The sequence below is a fragment of the Biomphalaria glabrata genome, chromosome 7 (genome assembly GCF_947242115.1).
Source record: "Biomphalaria glabrata chromosome 7, xgBioGlab47.1, whole genome shotgun sequence".
Classification (NCBI taxonomy): domain Eukaryota; kingdom Metazoa; phylum Mollusca; class Gastropoda; family Planorbidae; genus Biomphalaria; species Biomphalaria glabrata.
In genome coordinates, this window is record NC_074717.1 from 27,807,925 (window position 1) to 27,833,760 (window position 25,836).

General features: G+C 34.4%; 1 protein-coding gene across 6 annotated transcripts in view; it reads right to left on the reverse strand.

Annotated features, from left to right (window-relative positions):
• Positions 1 to 323: 323 nt before the first annotated feature.
• LOC106069853 (beta-hexosaminidase subunit alpha-like) overlaps positions 324 to 25,836 on the reverse strand; it is an 80,610-nt gene continuing 55,097 nt past the window's right edge. For 5 of the 6 annotated variants that reach the window (XM_056034630.1, XM_056034625.1, XM_056034628.1 and 2 more), the window contains 15 exons: positions 22,499 to 22,809; positions 21,169 to 21,258; positions 19,861 to 20,526; positions 16,666 to 16,939; positions 15,054 to 15,169; positions 13,928 to 14,038; positions 13,109 to 13,316; positions 10,059 to 10,266; positions 9,229 to 9,393; positions 8,516 to 8,606; positions 7,594 to 7,765; positions 7,022 to 7,112; positions 6,412 to 6,516; positions 6,077 to 6,263; positions 324 to 5,504 (listed from right to left, as the gene is read on the reverse strand). In XM_056034630.1, the coding sequence (XP_055890605.1) occupies positions 5,217 to 5,504; positions 6,077 to 6,263; positions 6,412 to 6,516; positions 7,022 to 7,112; positions 7,594 to 7,765; positions 8,516 to 8,606; positions 9,229 to 9,393; positions 10,059 to 10,266; positions 13,109 to 13,316; positions 13,928 to 14,038; positions 15,054 to 15,169; positions 16,666 to 16,939; positions 19,861 to 20,526; positions 21,169 to 21,258; positions 22,499 to 22,771 (3,045 nt within the window). In that variant the 5' untranslated portion in view covers positions 22,772 to 22,809 and the 3' untranslated portion in view covers positions 324 to 5,216. Of the gene's footprint in view, positions 5,505 to 6,076; positions 6,264 to 6,411; positions 6,517 to 7,021; positions 7,113 to 7,593; positions 7,766 to 8,515; positions 8,607 to 9,228; positions 9,394 to 10,058; positions 10,267 to 13,108; positions 13,317 to 13,927; positions 14,039 to 15,053; positions 15,170 to 16,665; positions 16,940 to 19,860; positions 20,527 to 21,020; positions 21,038 to 21,168; positions 21,259 to 22,498; positions 22,810 to 25,836 lie in introns of those variants that run through there. The other variant, XM_013229640.2, reaches the window with a different exon arrangement.

The following is a 25,836-nucleotide window of genomic DNA, read 5'->3' on the forward strand; positions in this document are numbered from 1 at the left end:
TGAATTGAAGAAGATAAGACAAGGTATATAGTGACTTTATTTGGTGTGTTGTGTGAATTGAAGAAGATAAGACAAGGTATATAGTGACTTTATTTGGTGTGTTGTGTGAATAGACTTAAAAATGACAGACCATGAAGTGTCAAATAGTAATGACAAAGTGATTTGTTTTTGTTTCAGAGAAAAGACTAAATAGAATCATACTCTGTGGATCAAATTCTTTTTTTAAAACCATAATATTCTTTTTTCTTTTGTCTGATTTTATAACTAAGTGATTTATTCACAAAAACATAACTAAAATGAAAACAATAAATAAACACAAAAGCCACAAAATTGTCCATTTTAATTGAAATATATCTACTTCATGACATCCACTAGTGGCATGTGGTGTCTCTGACAACACAGTACATCCACTAGTGGCATGTGGTGTCTCTGACAACACAGTACATCAGCTAGTGACATGTGGTGTCACTGACAACACAGTACATCAGCAAGTGGCATGTTGGTGTCACTGACAACACAGTGCATCAGCTAGTGGCATGTTGGTGTCACTGACAACACAGTGCATCAGCTAGTGGCATGTTGGTGTCACTGACAACACAGTGCATCAGCTAGTGGCATGTTGGTGTCACTGACAACACAGTGCATCAGCTAGTGGCATGTTGGTGTCACTGACAACACAGTGCATCAGCTAGTGGCATGTTGGTGTCACTGACAACACAGTGCATCAGCTAGTGGCATGTTGGTGTCACTGACAACACAGTGCATCAGCTAGTGGCATGTTGGTGTCACTGACAACACAGTGCATCAGCTAGTGGCATGTTGGTGTCACTGACAACACAGTGCATCAGCTAGAGGCATGTTGGTGTCACTGACAACACAGTACATCAGCTAGTGGCATGTTGGTGTCACTGACAACACAGTACATCAGCTAGTGGCATGTTGGTGTCACTGACAACACAGTACATCAGCTAGTGTACCATTAAACAATTAGATGTTGGAGTGGGAGGGTGATAGCGTATTGCGCACTATGTTTTATTGCTGACTCCACCAAAAGGAAACAACAAAACCAAGATGACCACAACAATGGCAGCAGAACACATAAACTGTGTGGACCTACACCCATGGCCTAGAGATTAGTTTAGTATGTGAATGAAAGATGATTCAGCACACATCCATCTGCCAGACCTAAGAAAATAAGCAAAACCTCAATACATAGAGACAATGTAGTTGTGTTCTCATCCACTAATACAATACATCTTGAATGCATTTATCAATTTGTGCCATGAACAGCTTCTCATGTAAATCAAGCTCTCACTTCAAGACATGTTACAAACTTTTCTTTCCAAGTTCAGAGGTCATAAGCTCACACAGTTACATAGTAAAAATGAAGAAAAAGTTTTGTCAGTTTATCAAGTTATGTTCTGATTTTTAAAAGATCTACACTTTGTTTGTCAAATGAAACAGTTTAGCTGAGAACCATCTCCCTCAAAGCTTTCCAAGAAGATAATTCTATTCTTTACTGTTACATGCTCCCTCTAAAGAGACAAGCTGGTCAGTCCTGGTCATTTTTTGCAGCTTACCCACCTCCTGCATGCTGTCATTGTTGCTGATAATAAAAGTGATTTACTATCAAATAAATATGGTTGGAATAGCAGCTCTTTTTGAAGACTTAAAATTCAGGGAACATCCTCAGAATGATCAAAATAAATTCTAATTATTTCCCTTTTCATTCAAGAAAAAAAACGCAGCCTTTCACACCCATGTCAAACAATGCAGACTTCAAAATGACTTCTTTAAGCCATGACTGAGCAAAGTTCATGACATTAGAAGAGTCACTAAGTTGGTGGAGTCACTAAATAGTCAACCTATTGGACACAACACAAATGAAAGAAACAATACAAACATATTTTACTGACAATGTTCAAAAATGAATGAAAAAAATAAGTCAAACAAATCATAAATCGGTTGGTATAATCAAGTTCTAAAGAAGAGTTGACCCTCAAAGATACCCAAGGAGCGTGTGATACTGATATAGGTACCAGTCATCAAAACTTGAAACACATTTTTATTGATAAATGTTTAGGTGGGCAGAGCTAAGACTGGATTCAAAAAGAATGATAGAATGCATTATAAAGCACAGCCACGAGAAGACAATAACATAGGCCTGGCCAAAACTGCTGCTTGTACTTGCAAAAACCTGCATGTTTTATTAAGAGGTTAAATGGCCAAGGTGTCAACACCTCAGTTACACTCCACCCTAAGTTTCTTTATTGTCTACGTAAATGTTATTTGTCCTATAAATTACAATAAGTCTATTTTTTTTTAAATGTGACAAAATCTGAACTTGAAACTATTAGAATGAGGTTCAATGAGAAATATAAAACTAGAGCCCAAATCCCAGTTTTAAAATGTCCACAAATAATTGAACAAAGGAGGTCTAGTCTCAGGCTTTTTGGCACACTGTGAATCCACTGTATCAAGCAAGTATGGCCAAGTGAGTTCATTCCAAGCCAATCCAAACAGCCAGTTGGATTCAAACCCACTCTCTACTGCACTACATCATGTACACTAGCGATGCTCAAGTCTAGACCAGGCTGAGACCAAGCTGAACACAAGGACTACATCACAGGCTGTTGGTTCAAAAGTGAATTGTTTATGTTATGCATCATCAATAGAGTAATACTTCCACCAAAACAAATAAATGTAGAGTTCTGTTTTAGGACCAAAAACAAAATATAAACAGGAACTGTATAAAAACTTTGGATTCTACTAGGCCAGAGACATGGTATAACAATTTGTACATAATTCAATGTATGTAAAGAATATATTATAATAGTAAATAAAACAATGGATGCTTATGGCAAAGTGTAGAAGAAATGAGTCATTATGCATTGAATGAAAAATAAAACAACCAACATTTCAAACAAAAACTAGGTTAGGGAGAATGACTTCCCCTTCCTTCAGAACTCTTCAGTCAAATCTAAGTAATACAAACAATTCTATAAAGGTGTGCATTAGGAGGAAGGGGCAAGCTCAGCCAAACAATCAGGTCTAGAAATCAATGGTTACAATCATGGGAAATTCACAATTCACTTCCGGGTATTAGAAGGGTACTTTACAATAGCAATGCAGACGTGTACACACATGCAGAGGGGTGGACAAAGAAGAGGGGGGGGGGGGGGAGGAGACATTCTTATTAGTCATGCAGACATTTATAAAGAAATGTAAATAAAAAAAAAAAGCATGCATACATATGATGAAAAAAAAAAAAAACTTAGTTCAAGCTATGTCAGACAACAAGGCTTTCACTAATTGCTGGCTACATAATCTAAGGTTAGGCAATAAAGTTCAATTCAATGAGAGACTGGGTCACTATTTACATGCAGGTTATTCAACAGAATCAAACATGGGCAGTTTTATTGGTGCAAATAGGTTTGCATGTCTTGCTTTGTAATTTTTGTTTCTTTATGAGTTCCAACAAATTGGTTATCGCATTCCTAAGTTGACTTGTTATCATACCAAATATCAAAGGCATTGAAATAAATAGAATTTGTCACTACAGAGGTATCTTGAACATTTTGTTTCTGCCATATACCACCTCAGCTGATTTGGCTTTTCAAAGTTTCTCCCTATTAGAAAAATACATTCAAATAGTTTTTTTTTTGTTTCTTTACTAATCCTTGAAAAAGAGCCAGGCATTGCCGAAGTTGTGAAACATTGTCACAAAACACAATTTACACACACTTTTAGCTATAATTTCAATCTATGTTAATTGAGGCCAATAATTAACAGTTGGAGCTCACTGTTTGGCCATGATTTCTTGGAGTGCACTTTTGACATACAAAAATGATTTTGGGGTTAGTAATGCCCAGGTCTGATGTACAACTGACCAAACAGAAGACAAACTACGCTAAAGGTTTTGGATTTTAATCTTTTTTTTTTTTAAACTTTTAAAAATTTTAAATAAAAATGAAAATAATAACTTGTCCTTCTCTTCTTATAAATGTCTATCTGATGTTCAATGAGATCTAACAGATTTCTAGACCACTGTATCATATAACAGAGTTCTAGACCACTGTATCATATAACAGAGTTCTAGACCACTGTATCATATAACAGAGTTCTAGACCACTGTATCATATAACATAGTTCTAGACCACTGTATCATATAACATAGTTCTAGACCATTGTATGATATAACAGAGTTCTAGACCACTGTATCATATAGCATAGTTCTAGATGACTGTATCATATAACATAGTTCTAGTCAACTGTATCACAATGTTTAGGACTGGAAATTAAGTCAAATGTTAAAAAAAAACAACACAAACATGAAAAAGAAACAACAACAACATAATTCAGGGCTGCACATCCATCAACAAAACCTATGGAAAAAAGCTTTGGCTAGAGACCAATAGAAATGTTCTAACTAAAGGAATAATGTCAACAAACATTTGAACCAAAGAATATTTGAAAGTATATCAACATATGACACTGCCAGCTTCTGTTGTATATTAAGAAAACATGAACCATATTATTGGATAATGTACTACTCATCTAGGTGTCTACTTAATTGTCCAGATTTGTAAAAAGTGTACAAGTTTAAAGCCAACTCAATAAAAAAAAAATTCTTTCAAAAACATGGTAACCTTTCTTCTCAGTCAGTGAGAACATTTTTTTTCTTTTAATTGAGCTGATCCAAAGTTATTTATGCTGTCATTTTTGAAGCAGTCAGTCAGAGTCAATCTCGCTAACAACATAAGTAACAAATCAATGTCACAAATATTTCTGAATTAGAAAAACTGCTTATTTCTACAACTATTGTCTATTCAGTCTTTTTAATTTGAAAATATTACTGGATGTCTGGTCAACATTTTTTTTAAGCATTAAAAAAAATGAATGAAATACCATGTTATGATAAATTTATGTTTAAACAAAGAAAAGTCACATTAAAAATTACCCTAAAAATAAAAGGTAATCAAGTATTCGTCACCGGTCTCTACCTTACAAACAATGGTCAGTGGTACAGATAAGACCCAGACTATCTATCCTAGTACACAACTCAAAGAGGAGAGACTGGACCAAGTCAAACCTGTGGGTGATTTCAATGTTTTGATAGTTCATTCTGTCATCCCACTAGCTACAAGAGCTCTTGCTTTCCATAATGACTTGCTTAGTCCTCCTTACAACTGGATCTCTTGGACCTAGTACTCATGCTAGGAGGTGGTCAGTTTGTTATGGCCATGTCCAGCCTCGGAGAGATTATCTTCCTGCAATGTTTTGTGGAATGAGCCTGAAAATTCAAAACCTCGCATCCAGATGGTGGTGTAGCAGAGGAAGTACACCAGTATAACCACCACAAACACCAACAGGATAGACCGGTTCTTACAGATGCGAAGTCTGTGCAACTTAGAGGATGACTTGGACAGTGCATACAATGCTGCTAGAGCCAGCAGCACCAGAAGTAAAACAATAAAAGCACTAATACCTCCTTTGTTGAAAAACTGTAAAAAAAAATAATTAAAAAATAATCATTCAATAGATAATTCATAGTATATGATCTCTATCATATCATGAGTAGCCTTCTACACAGTAACAAAAAAAAATTGATATTCTAGGTAACAAAAGTTAAGTTCTCATAAAGCTGCAAATATTTATAGCAATAACACCAATTTCAAATCACCTAAGTGGCACCCTTGAGGCCAAAAATGTATTGAGGCCTTTAACAATTCTGTAGACAAGAGTTTTGGGTTTAAAGGAGCTTAACAAGAGTTTAATGCTATGCTCTGGATAAAGATATCCAAGAAATGACATTTTAAGTTTGAGGATTACAAACAATATTTCAAAAGAATTTTTGATGGTCAATTTTTAAAGGTTCTATTCAACTGTAATTATCACACTGGTATATATATATATATATATAGCAACACACTTTTCCCATTACCTACTAGTACATTCCTAATTCCAATATGAAAACTAAGAAAGTCTTTTTGTTGAACTACTTGTTCTAGAAATAAAAACGTTTTGTTGAGGTCAGGAACTCTGTTCTATATAAGAGAAATACTACTAGACTCACACTGCCACAATCTGCTAGACTTCCTTTTTGACTCAGAGTCAACTGAATGTCCTCAATGTGTACAATATTATGTGTGCGGCTGCAATTACCACCCTGACAACCAACAGTGTCATTAAACAGACGACGTCTTGGTGGGGCATGTAGACAGTAGCCAGGCCCATTAATCTCACCAGCATTAATTCCTCTCCTGAAAACAAAACCAAAAGTCACTGGTCAATTCAAGAATTTTAGATTTAGAAACAGAGAATAACAAAAAAAAAACAACAATATGACAATCAGTTGAATGTAGGGGGAACATAACTACAACTAAAAGTTTGCCGATATTGTTCACTTACTTCAACATTCGACAACGATGTTCAGTTAACCTTTCTGCTGCTTTGTCTAGATTTCTCACATCTTTACTGCTCCATAATCTTTCTGCAGCTGCTGATGCTCTAGGCCTGCAGTGTAAGAAAATCAGATCTTGACTATCCATAGAATAACACAAGTAACATAATCAAATCTTTATTGTCTGTTGTGAATAAGAAGAAACTTCTTCCATTGGACAGACATAAACCCAATGAGCGTCTACAGCTTAGAACACAATAGGTTAAGTAAGACTGAACATAGGGTAATACCCACTTCTCAGGGACCTACTATCTTATGGATAAAGCCAGGTTGAATACACTTAGAACCACAAGAGTTGTTTTAGTGAGTCTTTCATGCATGGTAATAAGATAGCTCATTAGGATTAATACTATAGCACAGTGTGTTCCTTAAGACTTCTTGTGGCCTTACCCCCAGAGAAAGAATGGCTTAAAGGGACCAACACAATCCTGGCATTGCTTTGTTTTTTTCTCCAAGTTCGTTTAAGCTTAACCAAAGATTTTACCTTCCAAGTTATTACATGTACCTGAAAATTGATCATATCTCATTCTAAGTTAACTATTCCTCAGCCAAACTTACCACATCATGGGGATGAGATTCTCATTGGTAAAATATTCTGACCAAAAAGCTGCCTCTCCACCCAGAACTTTTTTCTCATCAATGTGATAACCTAAAACATCATTGGTTGGAATCAAAAAATTATTAACCTATAAAGTTCACTGCTCTAAAGCTGAAGTATAGTACACAGATTTCTCTAGTCAATAACTGACAAGTGTAAGGTTTGGTCAACTCAATGGAAATGTGATAGAGTTTTTTTTTCTCAATAAACGTGAGATAGCATAGAAAGCTAGGAGAACTCAATTTGAAACTAGAGTCTTAGGATTAAAAAAACTTGACTAAAAACTTGACTACATGACATATATTTTAACTTATTTACAAGGTAATCATAATTGTGTACTAAGCAGATTAAATCAGAAACATCAATAACATTGTTAAAATTATAGAATTTTAAGAGCACTTAATAGATCAATTATACTTTTGAATTACTAACTATGATTACATCAATTTAGAAAGCAGAGTTTATTATCTTTATTTAATTAAAATATATTGCCGTATTTTTTAAAAATCTACAAAAACGTAGCATATCCTACCATAACTGGCATCTACTGGATCACAGTTGTAGTATTTGGGCCATTTAGTTCCATACTCAATGTGGTCCATGTACCAACATGTGGAATAGAGTACATGATAGCCTAGGGAGGTAGCCCTCATCACATCTCCCATATCCCCCATCCAGACCTGAATGATGGTGTCATTAGGCAACTGAAAACAGACACAAACAATATTATTAAACAATTTATTATTTTATTTAGTATGAAAGACAACTCATTTTAAAAATAATACTCATTTTTAAATTTGTCATAGAAAGTTAAAAAATAAATATCAGTGTCAGATTAAATTATTAATTAGTATTAATACAAATTGAAAGGAAAATCTTCAGAAAAATTTATGGTGCCATACATGAGGAAACCAGATGAAGGACTCACACCAACCAAGAAATATACTGGTTAATTGAAGACACCTCCAAAGTGACAGAAATAAGAAATAAAAAGGAACAGATTACGTTGGGCTGTCACCTCGAAAGAATGTCAAAGAACAGAAGATGTAGAGGAAGATCTATAACAGCTAAGAGTCCAGGCATGGAGACATAAAGCGCTGGATAGATCAGAATGGAAAGATGTGCTATAGAAGGCCAAGGCTCTTCACAGGTTCTAGTGCCACTGGGATGGATTAATACAAATCAATACTGAGGAATATTGAAAAGTTTCTGACCTAACAATGAAACAAGTAGTTCAAATTAATTTTAAAAATCTCTGCAAAATATTCTTTGGATCTATGCACCTCTTCATGTGATACTTTCACCTTTCCAAGCACCTCCAATCAGTCTGGATAGTGGGCCTAAATGTTGCGCTCAGAGAGCAGAGATTTTCAACTATTTTATGGATACTTATATACTAAATAATATTGAACATCTTTCTCCCTAAACTAGTTGAAATAATGTCAGCTGACTACCTGAAGGTTGTTGTTCATGACTTCTTGCCACATGATGTATTTAATTCCCTTCTTTCTCTTCTTTCCTAATTCATTCAGGATCTGGATCAATCTGGTTGACAGTAGGTATCAAATATTTGATTAAACATGTACATTTCAATCTTAATTCATGCACTATATTAACTCCACCAGAGCATGAACCCGCTTTTCCAGGCATTTCTTAAAATGGCTATATACCTGCACTTGTGAAAGCTGGAATTTTTGTTACCCTATGCAGAACAATCGTGTCAGAATCTAAAAATAGGTACCGGGTAACAAAATGTGGGGAAATTTTGATATTAACCATTTAAAATTTATGTGGATTCACAATAAAATGGAATCAGGCACGTATACTGTAGGTCTAGGCTTGTAATAAGCCTAAAGTTAATGTTAGTTGATTTAATCTAAATTTAACCAAACATAATCTTTTAACTTTCATTTATAGAGTTAGTGACATTTCAGCTGATAAGAACAAATTTGAACTTTATTGGATCTAGAGCTAGAAAAATGGTCAGATAATAGCAAAGCTGTATTTAGTTTGATAAATTCATATAATGGAAAACATAATTTATAAAAAAAAATCTTTACTAAAATGGTGACTATTTCAAACCAAAGAAAAACTGTTGATGAAGTCTTTGCCTTAAAGAAAGGAAGTTCTGAAGTTCAATCACAACGGCAATATAAATAAACTTCACCTATTTTCATAATATTCATAAACTCGTTTCACATCGTCAGACCAGATGGACCAACTCTGGAACTGTTGGTTGGAGTTGACAGACTGAGCATTAGGTTGTTGCTGTTGGCTCTGTCGCAACTTGGCAAGTTCAGTAGCAAAGGCCATGACCTCAGCATTGGATTGCCTGAAAAGTGAATCAGTCAGAAACTTCTTACATTTTATTTGTCAATACTTCATAGATGGTTTCATTAATAAATGCACAAGAATAACTAGAAGCAGACAAGGACGTGATTAAAAAAGAAACAACAGCCACACTCATGATCAGAATAAATCAATAGGGATAAGCAGTGCTATTTTTGTGACAGCACGGCACCTTTTTCAATGTGGGGAAAAAAATATTACTTTTATAATTATTAATAATAATAATAATAATCTTTATTATCCGTAAGGAAATTTGTCTTACAATTTGTGCACTACACCAAACAAAAAACATTATAACTATAAGAAACCAAAGTGTACTTTCACACCAGACTCACTCATAATTTACATGTGACAAAGTTTATACCAGATTGTTCTTATTTAATGATTTGATTGCCAGGGGAACAAAAGAGTGTTTGTGTCTGTTTGTCTTTGCTATCGGTGTCTTGTATCTTGTACTAATTTATTAGTAGTTAAAAGTTAGGCAATCCATCACTGAGTACCAGCACTGGGAATAAGATATTACAAGTAAAAAAAAAAAAAAAAAATTGTCAATTAACATATGGAGAATAAAAGTAGCTAAGAATTTTGTAACCAGATCATAAGTCAGACAGGTCCTAACTAGAACCAAATCATTTGTGTAACACTTACCAACAACCTAAGGGTACTTCATCCCCTCCCAAGTGCAGGTATTGATCTTTAAATACATCCATGACTTCCTGAAACAGTGTCTTGAGAAATCTATAGGTGGAATTTTTGCTAGGATCAATGGGCCCTAAGTAGCCTTTAACTGGGCTACTGCCAGAGTAGCACTGAGTCAACAGTTCAGGACGGCTCAAGCCCCAGGAATAGGTGTGACCTAAGAAAGCCAAGTCAACAATAAGTAAGTTTTTAAAAGCATTCATCAAAAGAGAAAGGTTCAAATGGTCTATAACACAGCCTTTGTCATGAATAAAACCTTAGAAGACACCTTCCATTCAACTATAAACACATAATGCTAATTTAGTTCTTTTTGTCCACATTTGGGTAATACAGCTAGTCTCTCAGAGATGTGTTCAAACAATATATAGATCAATATATCCGTCTGTTATACATTTATCACTTGTAAATGACTGTTAACATTGTGATGACATACAGTCCTCTCTATTGAATGTGTGATTGCTGAACCATGATCATGTCTGACCTGGTCATAAACTGTTTCTGACTTTTGAAAGATTATTTATTGCCTTGAATATCTTGAGATTATGTTATTTTTCCTTTCTTTCCAAGAAATCAGCACAAATAGAAACAGCATGATGTCATTCATTCTTTCAAATAGTTTGCAGACTATATAAATAAAGATACAGTAACACAGACATTCAGATAATTATTAATTCTTTTGTCTTTTGACATTTTTTTTTTTAAACTGTTAATTTGATTAGACCACTTGTATTTGTGTATGCAATCAATGGAAGTGACTTCATTTTTCTACTATTCAGTTATGTTTAGCTAACTGTGATTTTAGTTCAGTCTATTCATTCCAAAAATATATTTGACATTATGTGACAAAATGTAAAATCCATTTATTTCTGTCTTATTTATTAGTAGCTCTCGAATATTATGCTTTACTTGAAGTTATACTTGTTCATACTTCTTCTATTACAATTGGTTCATATAGGAATACAAATTGCAATAGTTCTAAATTCAGATTTAAATGTGCACAATCATAAGTATATGTCACAATAGCTTTTTATGATCTAGAATAGATAACTGTGCCAATATGATATGCCAAATTGATATGAATCTGTAGCATTAGGAGTTAAATTCATAACTGAACGCCACAGACCAATCTTCAAATTTGAATTGGACAATAACAACCTCAGTTTTTTTAACATTTTCATGGGCAAAAATGCTTGCTTGCATATTATGTTGATATGAATTGATAGCCATTTGGGCAAATTTTCTTAGTTCTGAAAAATGTTCACATGGTAAAGAACGACAAAAATTAAGCATTTCAGTACTTCCTGAATGTGTTTTCAGATAAAGGACTTCTGTTTGTATATTACTAGATGTTATAAGAATATCTCGTTCAGTAAGCGAAAATGGATTTAAAACACAAGCATGCAGTGTACTTCTCCATCAAAATCATTAATCTTGTAATAATTTGATTTCTTTCAATGTATTTTGAATAATTGACTTCAAATATTCTCTTTGTTCCTTCTAAATTGAAAACTGTCCCAAATTTATGTTTTTGAGATATAAACATCTTTAACTTCATTTTAAATCAATTAATATTATTTACTTAACAAGGAAACAATTTTTCCTTCCCCGCAGTTTTAAATTTAGGTCTCTATGATGGCTAGTGACATCAACTAAAATGCTGAATCAAACACCCTCTTGTCATCAAAACTGCTCTTTCTTCAGGCAGCTCATCTTTCCTTTTTAAAAACTCCTAAATGCTTGGATTCCAAACGAAAGGGTCTCAGGTTCAACTATTTTAGGATGCCCCACAGAGTAAACCCACAGGATACCTGACACTAGCTGGGGAAACTAAGGGCAGTTGGGCGTTATTCTGGCCACACGTCACCCTCATTAACCATAGAAACTTACAGCCTTTATATTATCTACCACATAGATCACAAGTTTTGAAAGGGCTACTATAGTATTTGTTACAATATTTTTTAGTTAACAAAATATTATGAGAACTTTTCCTTTAGGAAGCCAACACACCTCACAATTAAGGTTGAGATCACTATATTCCATAGCTAACAGTTCACAATATTCTCTGAAATCTCTTCTGTTTAACTCACTTGCTCTAATTTTGTTCACACACTTTTGTAAAGATTGTATCATAACATGCTGCAAATTCCAAATTCCTACACACAGAGCTTCTTGCTGTATAATACAATAATAGTTCAGAAGGGGGCAACCAAAAATATTTTCAAGCAATGTCACAGTTCCAGCATCTCTACCAGTAATTGACAGTGCTCCATTAGTACTTACATTTTTGTTGATGCTTTCTGGACATGACTTTGCTTTAATCAATATGTCCGACCCTTTTTTTTTTCATGGAGTGACACTCAAGGCAGTTCTTCACCGAGGTTAAAATTTTAATCAATCCCTCTTATAAAAAAAAGCTTAACTGGACAACATCATAAATGTCAGTAGACTTTTTTTTAAAAGGCTAATGAAATGAAGAACATCTATGTAAACATGAAATCAATTTGGTAATCCTAATAGCTAGTGAGTTAAAATTCTTTTGTACTTTTTTCCCCCTAAAAATTGGTTATAATTATTTTACAAAAAAACATGCTTTTTTTTTTTTAATCAGGGGTATGGTGTGCCACTTGTAATTGTGCAACGCTCCATAGGTTGGCCTCTCCTGATCTAATGTCATGTAGCATTAGCCCAAAAGTGTTATGAAAAAAAACAACAACTGTATTATGATAAGCCAATTGACATCCTCAGTGCACAGCTTACAACTTCATTATGCAAAGTGAAAGAAGTTTCTCAAGGGCCAAATAAGGCCTGCAGGCTTTTGGACGTCACTGTTTTAATGAAAGCTACATTCTTCAGTAATCAATTATCATTAGAATCAGATTTACATCTTAACTTCATAAACCTTCATTCCTTTTGTTGTTGTTGTTTTTTTGTCTTACTGTGAAAAAAAAAGAAAAAAAAAATACAAATGATTAATTGCTATTATTTTGGTCAGCCTGTACCTGGTGTATCAAACTCAGGCATGACCCGAATACCACGCATCCTAGCGTACTCTATGATCTCACTGATGTCCTCCAGGCTATAGACATATGTTGGGTGAAAGGCTCCCTTCCTGCTCAGTTCAGGGTAGACCTGACTCTCATAAGGAAAGGACTGGTCATCAACTATATGCCAGTGGAACACATTCAGTTTGTTCATTTCCATGCTATCCTGTGAAACAAACAAATGAAATAGAATCAACATTTTGAACCAGAAACAAGTATTAGAACAAGTCAAGTAATCTGTGTTTGTCTGTGTGTGCATGCCTGTAAGTAAATATTTTGTTATCCTACACCATAAAAGAGTAATAATGTAACTGTATGTCATTCTAAATTATTTGTAAAACCCTATTACAAAAACAATTTCAAGGGAAATTTCTATGCAGGGTATAAAAAAACATCTTTCTATGATGTTTCAAATATTCTACCAAAATTATATTTTGCAACCATGCATGGCATAAAAATCCTGTTAGTTTTTTTTTTTCCAGAAACTAATTCTAGTTATGAGGGTTTTGAAACAAGCAGTAGGATAAGTTCATAGGAGAATGATAGCTAAAAAATTTACTAAAAATTACTAGAAGTTTCAGTACTACTATTAAAAAAAAACACTGAAAATAATTAATAATAAAACTTTAAAAATTAGCCTACAAACTCTATACCAGTACATCGTTTGTCATCTGAAAATATGCCCAGGTACAATACAATTCATTAGAACTTCATATGATTGAGCATGGCTGTGCATGTCTCATTCCTAAAGAGATTTACTCAATGGTAACACCTTACCAATATATCAAGAAGCACTTCTTTGAAGAGGTAATGTCTTGATGTGTCTACATGCAGACCACGATGGGGAAATCTTGGATAATCACTGACCACAGTTTCTTTAATATAAAGCTGGGGAGGAAGAAAGAAATGCAAACAAAAAAATTAACATCTGATGTTGGCATGTGGAACCCTCACCAAAAAATTTTGTTTTAATTTTTAAAAAAAGGGTGTTGTCACCACGGTAGACATAAAACTATCCCAAGATGAATGGAAAATATACATCATAGACATATATTCAAAAGAAACATTTTGGTACAATATAAAACAAAAAATGGATGTTACAAAAAAAATCTCTGGTAGAATAAATTCAAATATTAAAATACAACACAGGATCTACAGTACAGACAAAGCTATTAGGATTGATTTATTCCAAGACAATTTGAACAAGACCAGCCTCAGTAACCTTCTCAACAATGCATGAAAGAACAAAAAAATGACATGGAAGTGCTTTCATGTGCTAATCTATTAAAGAACTATACTATCCTATAGGATTTACAAATCATAGTTAAACTGTTTTCCCAGTCTTAAGAAAGTTTTCTTTTGTCATTTAAGAAAAGGAAAATATTCTCAAAGAGGACAGAAATGATTCAAGGATAATCTCAAAACAACTAGGAAAGTGTTCATTGCTGATAGAGATGGTAGCTGAGAAAATAGTTCCTGGTGCAGAGATAAAACTTGTCCTCTCCCCCTCAACCAGACTGAGTTGTAGGACATCTCTAGAGTTGTAATGACTTTTTTTTTTTGCAATAAGCTGCCGCTGTGATCATTATCATTATTCAATGAGTAAGGCAGTAGACTAAACTAATCAAATGTACAAAGAAGAAATTGTTTGTATGTAGACTGTATTGGATTGCTCATCACCAATCAGATTTTATAGTGTATTTCAAAAACTTCAATGTTATGACTCATTTGAATTCTAAGCTTCTATCTCTAATAAATTGTAGAAATTGTTCATTTTAGTACAATCATTTATATAGAACTAGTCTGACCACACTATCTACCATTCTAAAGGGATGGAAGTTTGATATCAATGCATCCAAGTGAACATGATTTGAAAATAAACAGTAAAAAGTATAAGACTTACAATATTATCCTTAGGTCCTGTCCACACCAGCTGACCAAAGGTTTCCAATCCTCGAAGTACTCCCCAAATCTCATTGGCCCAAATGTATGTTTTCTTTTTCTTGACCACCAAATCATCTGAAATGAAATTCATTTGGATATAACTTGATGGATTAAAATAAAGGATCATTTTGACAAAGTTACTGTAGCATTCTTAACCATGAGAGTGGGAGGAACAAGAGAGAGAGGGAGAGAAAAAGAGAATAGAAATTCATTTTGTTGATCCAATACAATAAACTGATTACTTATTTTTATCAATTTTTGCACAAATTTAAAATTAGTCAATTCTATGTGAAAATTAATTGTTTATGACATTTTTTCAATAGTTCTGCAAATTTTAAAATATATACTTATTAAAATCACCTAAACTTGTTTCCTACGTTAGACTTTTAGATAGAAACGGTATAACATTTTGCTGTGTTATTCAAACTTTTACTACCATCTAAAATGTAAGTTTGCCGCTACCTTTGTCATCTATTGATAATCTATCAAGGTACAGGGCAAAGCCCCTGTCACCAAGCATTTTTCAGCATTTCTGAGCTAACTAATTTTCCTTCAGTTTATCATGTACTATCTCTACTACAAAGAAGTTAAATAAAATTCAATTAAGAAGAGGTGAAAGGCCTGTATCTGAAGTGTGAGAGACATTCAAGGCAGTGTTTCTTAAAACTTTTACCGTTGGCGCCCCTGCACACTAAACTTTTTTTTTTTCAGAAATAGTGCTATGTACATAATTTTAGACTTCTGTATAACCAAAAATTTTTTTCTTTCAGGAGATAGTATTAGAGAAGCATCAGGTTCCCTATCCATCCAGCAAGATGGTCTGTTGAAGCGTCGTTAGCTCCTCCAAGCGTTTTTTTTTAGTTCTCAGCTTGTGTCGTCATCATCGTATTTTTCTTCTCGTAGTAAGAAGAGCCCATTTCACTGTTCAATTATAATGAAGTGGAACGTTCCGATAAAGAAATATTTTCTTGGAATCTGAGCGCAATATTTATACTAGTTTAAAAAGTCTATTAAAGAAGGAGGCAGCATTTGCCAATACTATTATACAGGGGATGTTTTTAAATACATATAGCACACATATGTCTTTAAGATCATCTTCATGTTCAGTAAGAAGCCTTGCCATGAACTTTTTAGTTTGTTAAACACTTGTGAAAATTTTGACCATGCTGAGTAGAAAATTTTGACCATTCTGACCAATAAAAAAAAATCACGTCAGTAGAGACGTTTTGAAATGTCTTCTTTAAAAAAATGTAATCAATATTTTTGCAGATGCCTCACACAAAAAAACGGTAAACATTTTAAAAGATCCTATAAGTAGAAGATACAAAGTCTTTATCTTACAATATTTTAACTTTTTATACATTGATAATGTCATTTCACTGGGTTAATATTCAAAATTTGATTGATAACTACAATGAACTTTTTAATTATACTCCTGTAAAATAATTAGAATTGCTTCACCCTCTCCCCATTGGTTAGGACGTCGCGCCCTCAGGAGAGAATGTCAAGGGGAGTTAGTTTGGAAACTTAATGTATCTTCACTAAATCATCGGAAAGATATTTCTACTCACATGACTCATCAGACTCCAGACTCGGGTATTTATCACAAGGTTTTCTGACTTTGATTTCCACACTGGTAATGACAGGAGCATTGACAAACTCATCTTTCTCATAGCGCAAAGCTGGATCTTCAATATTGGTACCCTCCGCGTTCTGAAGGTTGTCATACATGTCCTCTACAGATCCCCGCAATGTCCTCTGGAGATGTCGGACAAGGGCTTCATCGAGGATATCACATGTAATTCCAGTGCTGACAAAACGAAGATCTCGGCTGATCTGATACACCTGTCATGGAATGGGTACAAGTACAAGAGATAAATTTTAAAAAAATCAATTCCTACTTTCATTCAAATAAAATTAGATTGGTTCCGATCTAACAGAATCCAATAAGGTAGGATTCAATCAAATTGAAAAATAAAAGCCAGTATAGGATCATTGCCATTAGGGAGATGCTCTTTCAATTTTACAAATGACATGAATGAAAAAATTGGATTCAGGTCCAGTGACTTTAAAAATAACATTAACTGCTAAATTATATATATATATATATATATTGTTATGAATCTCACTATTATCCAGGCTCTCTGCAAACTGCACCATACACCACCAACTTAAAGAACTTGACAACCCAGGGCTCCAAAGTAACATAACACTTTAATAGTTGAATAAATAACAGCCAATACTGTACAATTGGCAACACGTATGGCTGCCTGGTCGTGTGGTTTGTGCGCTGGACTGTCGTTCGGATTTATCGATGGTCGAGGGTTCAAATCCTGCCCGCTCCCATCCCCCGTCGTCCTGCGGGAGGTTTGGACTGGGAAGTAAACTATCTTCAACTCTGAAGGAACATCCGAAACATGTAAAACAAACATTTTACGTACACTGTACAAATATCTCTCCGATAACACCGTTCAGCCGTATCAATTCTTGCACTGACCTCTCCATCTCGTTCCGGGCTTGCACTGGGTTCAACAGTCCAGGACTGACTTCACACACTAGGCTCGTTGTGTCGGACTCGATCGCAGACCAAGATCAAGATGCCAGTTGTCTCAACTGTACTTGACAGTACTCCGCACTGAACCGTCGTAATGCTCCGTACAGAACCACACCGTTGAACTGTGCTGTAGTCGACAGTGTTCTGAATCCCTGTCGTGAACCTTCTCTCGTGAACCTTCTGTCGTGAACCTTGCTGTATTGAGCCCCTTTTCTCAACTGTCTTGACTGCGACACCTCCGCTCTTATATAGGGTCCCTACTGGCCTTCTCGAACCGGACAGAACGCCGCTCGATGTTTCTAGGTGGTGAGATGACTACAACTCTCGTGACGCTCCTGAGTTCTGTTCACGACGTTGATCCTTCCCGAACCGTCGTGTTGACACTTGTCTCGGCTGACCGTCGTGTCTCGGCTGACCGTCGTAACTCATCACGGTTGACCGCTCGTCTAGCATTGGCCTGGGGCGATTTGCGTGGGCTGACTACACTCACACCACTACCCCCATTTGTGCCACCACCAGATTTATAACAATATCTTTAACTATAAAGTAGAATGTAAGGTGTATGTATGTCATGAGTAGAAATCAAAACCGTTTGAGCAACCTTTATACAACTTGGCAAACATGTTCCTTGGGTACTAACTTAGACCCATATTGTAGCCCTAAAACAAACTTAAGACCCTCAAAAAAAAAAAAAAAGTTGACCAACTCTATTAAAGCCTTAGTATTTTATTTATCTAAGCCATGTTTACCATTTCTACATGATGAGACAAGACAGAGATGTCATGCATGTGCAGAGAGGAAAATCTCTAGACCTAAATTAGCTCTCATTCAAGAAAACAAAATTTTTTACTTTTACACATGAACATAAAAATTAGTGTCTATTCATTTCATTATTTCATGAAAATTAACCTTCCAATTTGAGTTAACAAAACATTTATAAATAAATTTGTTCGCTCTAAATGTGAATAGCTTTAGCCATGATGACATACTTTTCCATAAATCGTGCGCACTATTACATGCGCCGCGTAGTGATACAAATCAAATTAATGTCAGGTCATTATATCGCACATTATAAAGGCATATTATCTAAATAATAAACTACTTACAAAATACAATTTACTTTCCATTGTATTTTTAAAGCATTTAAGCCAACCACTACCGATTTGGTTTAATTTTAAGTCTTCATTTTCAATTTACTTTTTTCTTTCAGATTTACTTATGCGCATTTAGACCTGATAACATAGCTATACATATACATTAGACGTGTTCACACACGTCATTCATCATGGCGCGTTATATAGGTCAACACTACAGCCTACATTATCTAGGGCAACACAACCTTAAAGTGACAACAAAGTGTATAGTCTTTTACTATAATAGGCTCAAAGTTTTTATTTATTGACTAGACTGCTGTGGCATTCAAATTGTTTAGTTTCTAGATCTAGATGAAATTAAACTAACAATGTTATATAAACAATTACATTCACGCGTTCGATTTTATTATAAAATATATTTTATCGCTTTTTGTCACCCCTTCATGTGTCATGCACACCGCTATGTAAACATACTATGACTGGACAGGCTACATGAGGCTCTATATGGAGGATATTACATATACTAATATACTATAATTAATAAGCTTCTTGAGCCATTGAATTCACACTTACGATAGTAGGTCTATATATAAAAGTCTTAGTGGGAGAAATTATGATGCGCAGGTAAAAAAAAAAAAGGTTCCAGAGATCGAAAGAGATAGAGAGAAGGAAAGAGAGAGCTGGCCACGAAATTTCATTGTAACAGATACACTTATTCAAGGGCTAATAAAGTCTGTTAGGTTGAATGTTAAAATGTGGCCCGTTTATTAAAATAAAAAACAAAAGAAAATAAGGGAGTGTTCCAGCCATAATAAACAATATAAAGCTTATTAACAATTCAACTGGCGTAACCGATGAGTACAGCTAGTTATATATATATACATATATGCAAACTATTTGCTAGATTTTAATTAGGTTTATATTTTATTATTCTGAGAAAGGTCTCAGTACTTTCTAAAACTTTTTAAACAATTGTCTTATATCACTTAATATTTTGAACATCTCTAAGAGAGCAAGTGTGGAAAATTAAACAAATGTAACAAAACACAGAAAAAAAACAACATAACGATTCAGGGGACATAACGATTCAGGGGACACAACTCTGCTCTATGACTCACTTTATTGTCTTTCTTGGAGTAATACTGTGGCATAGGCCAAGGTTCCCCAGTGGATGGGTGGGGGGCACGTCTGACTTTCATTTCAGCAGCACCATAGTTATTGAACATAATGGAGAAGTCCTCCCAGTCCCAACTAAGGTTGATGCCTCCAATCTGTGGCTGCTGAGGCTGACGCTGAGCATTTGGCTGCTGTTGAAATTCTTGCTGCCTGTTGTCGTTAACCTGTCCAAATTGCGGTTGGTTATTGTCATTATTGTTGCTGTTCCACTGAGGGATATTATTATTGTTGTCGCTGTTGCTGTTTTGGACATTGTTGTTATTAACGTTGTTCTGGTTACTGTCAGAAATTGGGCTGGCTGTGCGTCTGCTGCCAAGGTCATCAGACAAACTCAAGCGATCTACAGGCCTTTCTTTGTTTTCTACAACAGGAATTCGGTTGTTGTCAGCCTGACCTTGAACCACCAAGTGCTCAGTAGATTTCTTGATGGTTTCCTCACCCCTCTGTTTCATGTTCCTCTCTACATCTCTTAGTTTCTTATCAACAGACTCTTCTGGCTGGCCTGCAGCAACAGTTGTCTTGGCCAGTTCAGCCTGCCTCTTCATTTCCAAATACTTGGCTTGGGTTTTCTTGTGCATTTCTTTTAACCAGGCTTGCTCACGGAGCTTCTGTAATAACATGAAGTAATGCATAAAAAACAGGTAGTTCAAAGGCTAGGATGTACAAACAATTTTTAGACATAGTTATACCTGGGTTGCTCAATGATAAGTGGTTGAGTGTGAAACAAAACTCAAACTTATTGAATTGACTTGTAAAAAACTAATAATGAAAAATAATGCTTAAACACTATTTTATTTTGGCATTTATTAATTATAACACAATAGTGATAAAGGGTGGAGTAAGAACAACGGAGTAAATTGTTTTTTTGTTATTGTTTTTTTTAATTCCATTCATTTTAATATGTAATGTCTTAAGGTCCCCCTCCCTCAAAAGAGCTATGGGTGGGTTATTAAGAAAAATGCATGTGCAGAATTCATTCACATATTCTAAATTTTTATTTACTAATGAACTTAAAAATAAAGACACTACAAAATCAAATCAATAAATGAATATATTTCAGAAAAAAAAAAAGAAAACTAATGCAATTATCATTATGCATTACCTCATCCTCTGGTACCTTTGGGATCATTTTATTTTAAATTCGTATCCATTAATGGACTTAAAAATAAAGACACTACAACGTCCAATAAATGAATCAATATAGTTCAGAAATATAAAGAAAGAAATGAATGCAATTATCAGAGACTGACCTCATCCTCTGGTACCTTTGGGACTGCATTGATTTCCTGCTGAACAGCTTGACCAGCAAGTGGCTGATTGTAGGTTGTATTTGATGATTTCTGGAACAAGAGATATAATGGATCCAGTGAGTTTGAAGAACTAAGGTACAAAATAAACTGCAGCTAAGGGAAAAACAAAGGAATATAGCTCCTAAATGTGCACAGTATAAAGAAACTGGAAGAAAATGATGGAGAACAGAGGATTGAAAGTAAAGTAGTGTTGGAAAGCCAAACAGGAAATACAAGAGAATCACCTCCCACATCAGCATTGCCTCTCACCTCCTCCCTCCCCCACCCCATGCAGATTACCCCCCCCCCCCGACAGTGATGTGTCCAACCACAGAGCAGTAAATAGTTGAGTCAGAATATGGGCTCCTGTATTTACTGCTATGTGCTCTACTTAGATATCAGAAGAAAGGTTTAGGTCTAAATTATACAAAGTAATCAACTAGTAACATTAAAAAACAAATATTGGGGGAACGAGGCCAATAATTTTAGACTATTTCTGACCTTTCAAAGGAAGTACAAGGGGTGATACTAAAACATCTTTCTCTAAAGTGTATGAATGGAGAAACAAATATATTATAGCTGTTCAGAATTTATTTGGATTTATCAGAATGTCTTCAATGATGCATATGTAGTATTTTACCTCTAAATCTTCAGCCAGTGGCTTATTTAGGCTTAAAATGACAAAACACCTACAATAGAATTATGTAACATTAGTTTTCTGTTTCAATTGCTTTTAGAAATGGGCATCTTCATGCTATAGCATACTTTTTGTTGCTAGGTGCACTATGGTCCAATCTCTTTTATGGACCAGTGAGGAGAGGGCTATTTGGGAGAAGGTTTCCGAGCTGTCTCAGCAAACAAAACTCAGCTCAAGAGTCAAGGCAGGTTTTGAACTCGAGCAAAACAATGTATGCCTCTCAGCCAAGCCTCAAACATTATTCACTCCCATTTAACCAAACCAAAAAAACATAAAGAGTAGATATGAAAAATAAAAGGAGGAAAATGAAAAAAATGTCTATTATAGAATTGTAATTTACTCATCAACTGTTGAAAAACACATGACAGTGATAGAGGATTTGAAATTCAATAACAATGTCCTTAAATAGCAATGTCCTTAATGAGTTGAAGCAGTTGAAACCTAGCTTAATTAATTGTTATGAAAAAAAAAATATTTTAATTTGAGGGAAATAAAAATTGCCCATTTCTATTGACATATATCCAGCTCAATGAGGCCTGGCTGCCAGCATATATTATATACTTGTTTAAAATCTTCTGCGTAGCTCTCACTCACCTTCTCTTGGTTGAAGTCAATATGAACTGCATCTTGAACAGGCTGGTTCACATCAGCAGAACGTCCTTCTTCTCCTGTCTGGTGGAAGCCTTGTTGCCCATTATTGTGCACCTGCACCTTGCCCGCGCCTTCAATGCCGGTTAGATTGGACAGTGCCTGCACATTGTTGCTCTTAAAGTCCTGACAGTCATAGGAACGGGCAAAGATGACCAGCACCACTATCAGGAGTTTGTAAACATGAATGTGGTGGTCATCACTGCCGTGACCCATCATTATGCTGAACTAACGCCGTTCTTCTGTTTGTTTCAAGTCTGAAAAGTTGAATAAAGATGGTGACAGTTTACTTTCTAACAGATAATAAGTTTGTAGTATAGTGACAATGTTACAGGACATCCTTTGGGCCAGTGGAAAACTATACAATTGATTTTTTTCCATTTGTTGTTTACTAATGAATATAAAAAAACACAAAATGACATGTTCTATAAATATTAAGGAAATCCTCTGGGAAAGTGTTTGTACCATAGTATGGTCCTCAAAAACATTATTAAATTTGGCTTTAATGCACTTAATGCATAGTATGCAATTATACCATAGGGTTCAGGATGAATATATACATTTATATGATACCACTTTTTAAAAATGTATAAATATCTATAATATATATATATTATGCTATTAGGATAATGATAAGTGATAGAAAAGATTTTCCTATCATTCTGTCTGAGTAGATAAGAAAAGTCAAAACTAAGCATATATATTTATTTCTTTAGGGACAGCTTTTGGTGGCAGATAGTAAAGAGCTATAATGTTGTGACTCATTGCTCCATAGTCAAATAGTTGTAAGAAATATGGAGAAGGGAAATTTCTACAATACTAATGTAACCAACAAATTAGTGTTACACAAGTAGTGTCCATTAAAAAAACACTCAAGTGGCAGATATGAATACAGATAAACTTTGTGAGATAAAATATTTCAAGAAAAGAAAGATGTAGACCACGGGGGATAAACAATTACAAATGCAACACATTTCTTGTTTTAATGAAAAGAAAAGTTCATGTATGGCAATAATGATTATCCTTATGTAAAACAATTTTAATCTATGTGTTATAAACTTAATAAAACACAAACTGTTGAGAACCAGGTCTTTAATACAATGAATGACTGTAAACAACACAAGTATCAAACACATTCTAACAGACAATTGACAAGCCCATGTTAACATAAGCAGGGCAACTGATATAGTAAATCCTATTCCTAACCTACACACACACCCAGTTCAAATGGTGCCCATTAATAGTATTTACAGTGAAAGAATGAAAGAAGTAACTTCAGTAAATATAGAAGATAATAAGTCAAGTCATTCAAGTCAATAAACAGAGTAGAATAATAGATGAGCTTCAGAAGAGGAAATAGTTTCTAAAATGTCAAGTGACAACAAATAAAATAAAGATAGTAGTAACATGCCAAGTGAAATTAAATCAATTAACCAGTATGATGTCAAGTGACACAAGAAATATAATGATAGTAAAATGACATTTGAAATTACTTAAATCAAATATGACAAAATGCCATGCCAAGTATTATCAAATTGCATGTCAACTTAAAAAAGAGTCCAGTAAACTGGTGTACTTTTACTCTTCATAGTTAAGCTTACATCCATTGGAGCAAACATTTCTAATGAAACTATTTTCTCTCTGCAAAATTGTATTCTGATGACAGCATACTGACAGTTGCATGTTGCAAGTATACTTACGTCAAGCCTATCATTGAATCAGAGTTTGAGAATCTAATATTATTTATTAATAGTGAAATCAGAAATTTCATTCTTTGAAAATAAGTGTCTACTAACTAACCTAAATGTGGCCACATGACACTCTCTTCAACCCTGGCCAAAGAAACAGATAACCTTTACATCATTTACACTTTCGAGGGCAAGGTCTGAAAGGGGTACTTTACTTTTTTAGCCGCCCCCGAAAGAGGACACTATTAGTTTTGTGTGGCCTCTCTGTCCGTCCCGTTTAGATCTCAGAAACCAGTAGAGAAAATGAAAATCGGACATCATGATATTTTAGATCATTCAAAGTTCTGATGCAAATGCTACTTTTTTCTTTTCCGAAAGTGAACCATCTAATTTTTAAAATTATATATGCAAGCAGATTTTTCCAAAAATTACACCACTTTTCAATGAAAGACATCAGGGGAGGTAACTTTTTTTTTAAAAGGTCATGGACTTCTTCATTAATAACTTAATATTCATTCATACATTCATTGCATCTTAGGTCACAATGGTAAAAAAGTGTCAATGGTTCATTATAAAATATATTTTCCATTTATTAACTAACTCATTGAATAGAATACTAATTCAGATGTTGTTTTTAAAAAAGAATTTTGATACAAATTTCGTTTTAGTTATAAGTTTCAAAAATAACAAACTATTTTTATAGCGCGCAGTTTTGACATATCGTCATTATAGGGGTCTACACTTGACAGTCTAAATAAGACTAAATAGAGCCAAGATCTAGATATATTTATAATAAATGTATTAATAATTTCAACAAAATTTTAATTATTAAGGCAATAACTTATCTTCTGACAGCTTAGGGATACAGATTTATTTATTATGTAAACAAAAGTATCACATTAAATAAGAAATGAATCGGATATGAACAGCATATTACACCATTGCCAGCCATTGGTAAAGGTCTACTATTCATGACCATAACATTGGCCTAGGTCTAGCTAGTAAATTTAAGATTAAACCTGTAAATTCATACGAGTTGAAGTCTAGATATAGTAGAATCTATGTCTATATCCTGAGATTCCATATCTAGTTCTAGATTTAGATCTACACTTACTAGACTTAGATCTATTTCTAGATCTAGACTTACTTAGATTTAGATCTAGAATCTAGATCTAATTCTAGACCTAAACAGATCTTGAATCTAGATTTAGATCTAAAACCAGGTCTAGATCTAGCTAGATCTATGTCTGGTTTGTTTCACAAATGACATAGGAGATATTAATTTTTATTTTGCGAGGGGAATGTCTGGTCCAAGTAGACCCTATCCAAGTCTTTCAAATCATTTCTAGCTAGCTCACTACCTAACTAAAATAGTAAAATAAGTCAAGAATTTTTTTCAAGTTGCCAATTAATCTAATTTTGTAAGAAGAATAAATCTTTTTTAGTTTCTCTTTATTACATGTAACATGTTCTAAATAATTTTGAATGTATGGATAACGTTAATAAATATTATTTTTAAATAAATAAGTGTACGCTAAATGAATATATGGAGATACTGTGGCTGAGGGGTAAAGCACTTGGAACCGGAATCCCGTG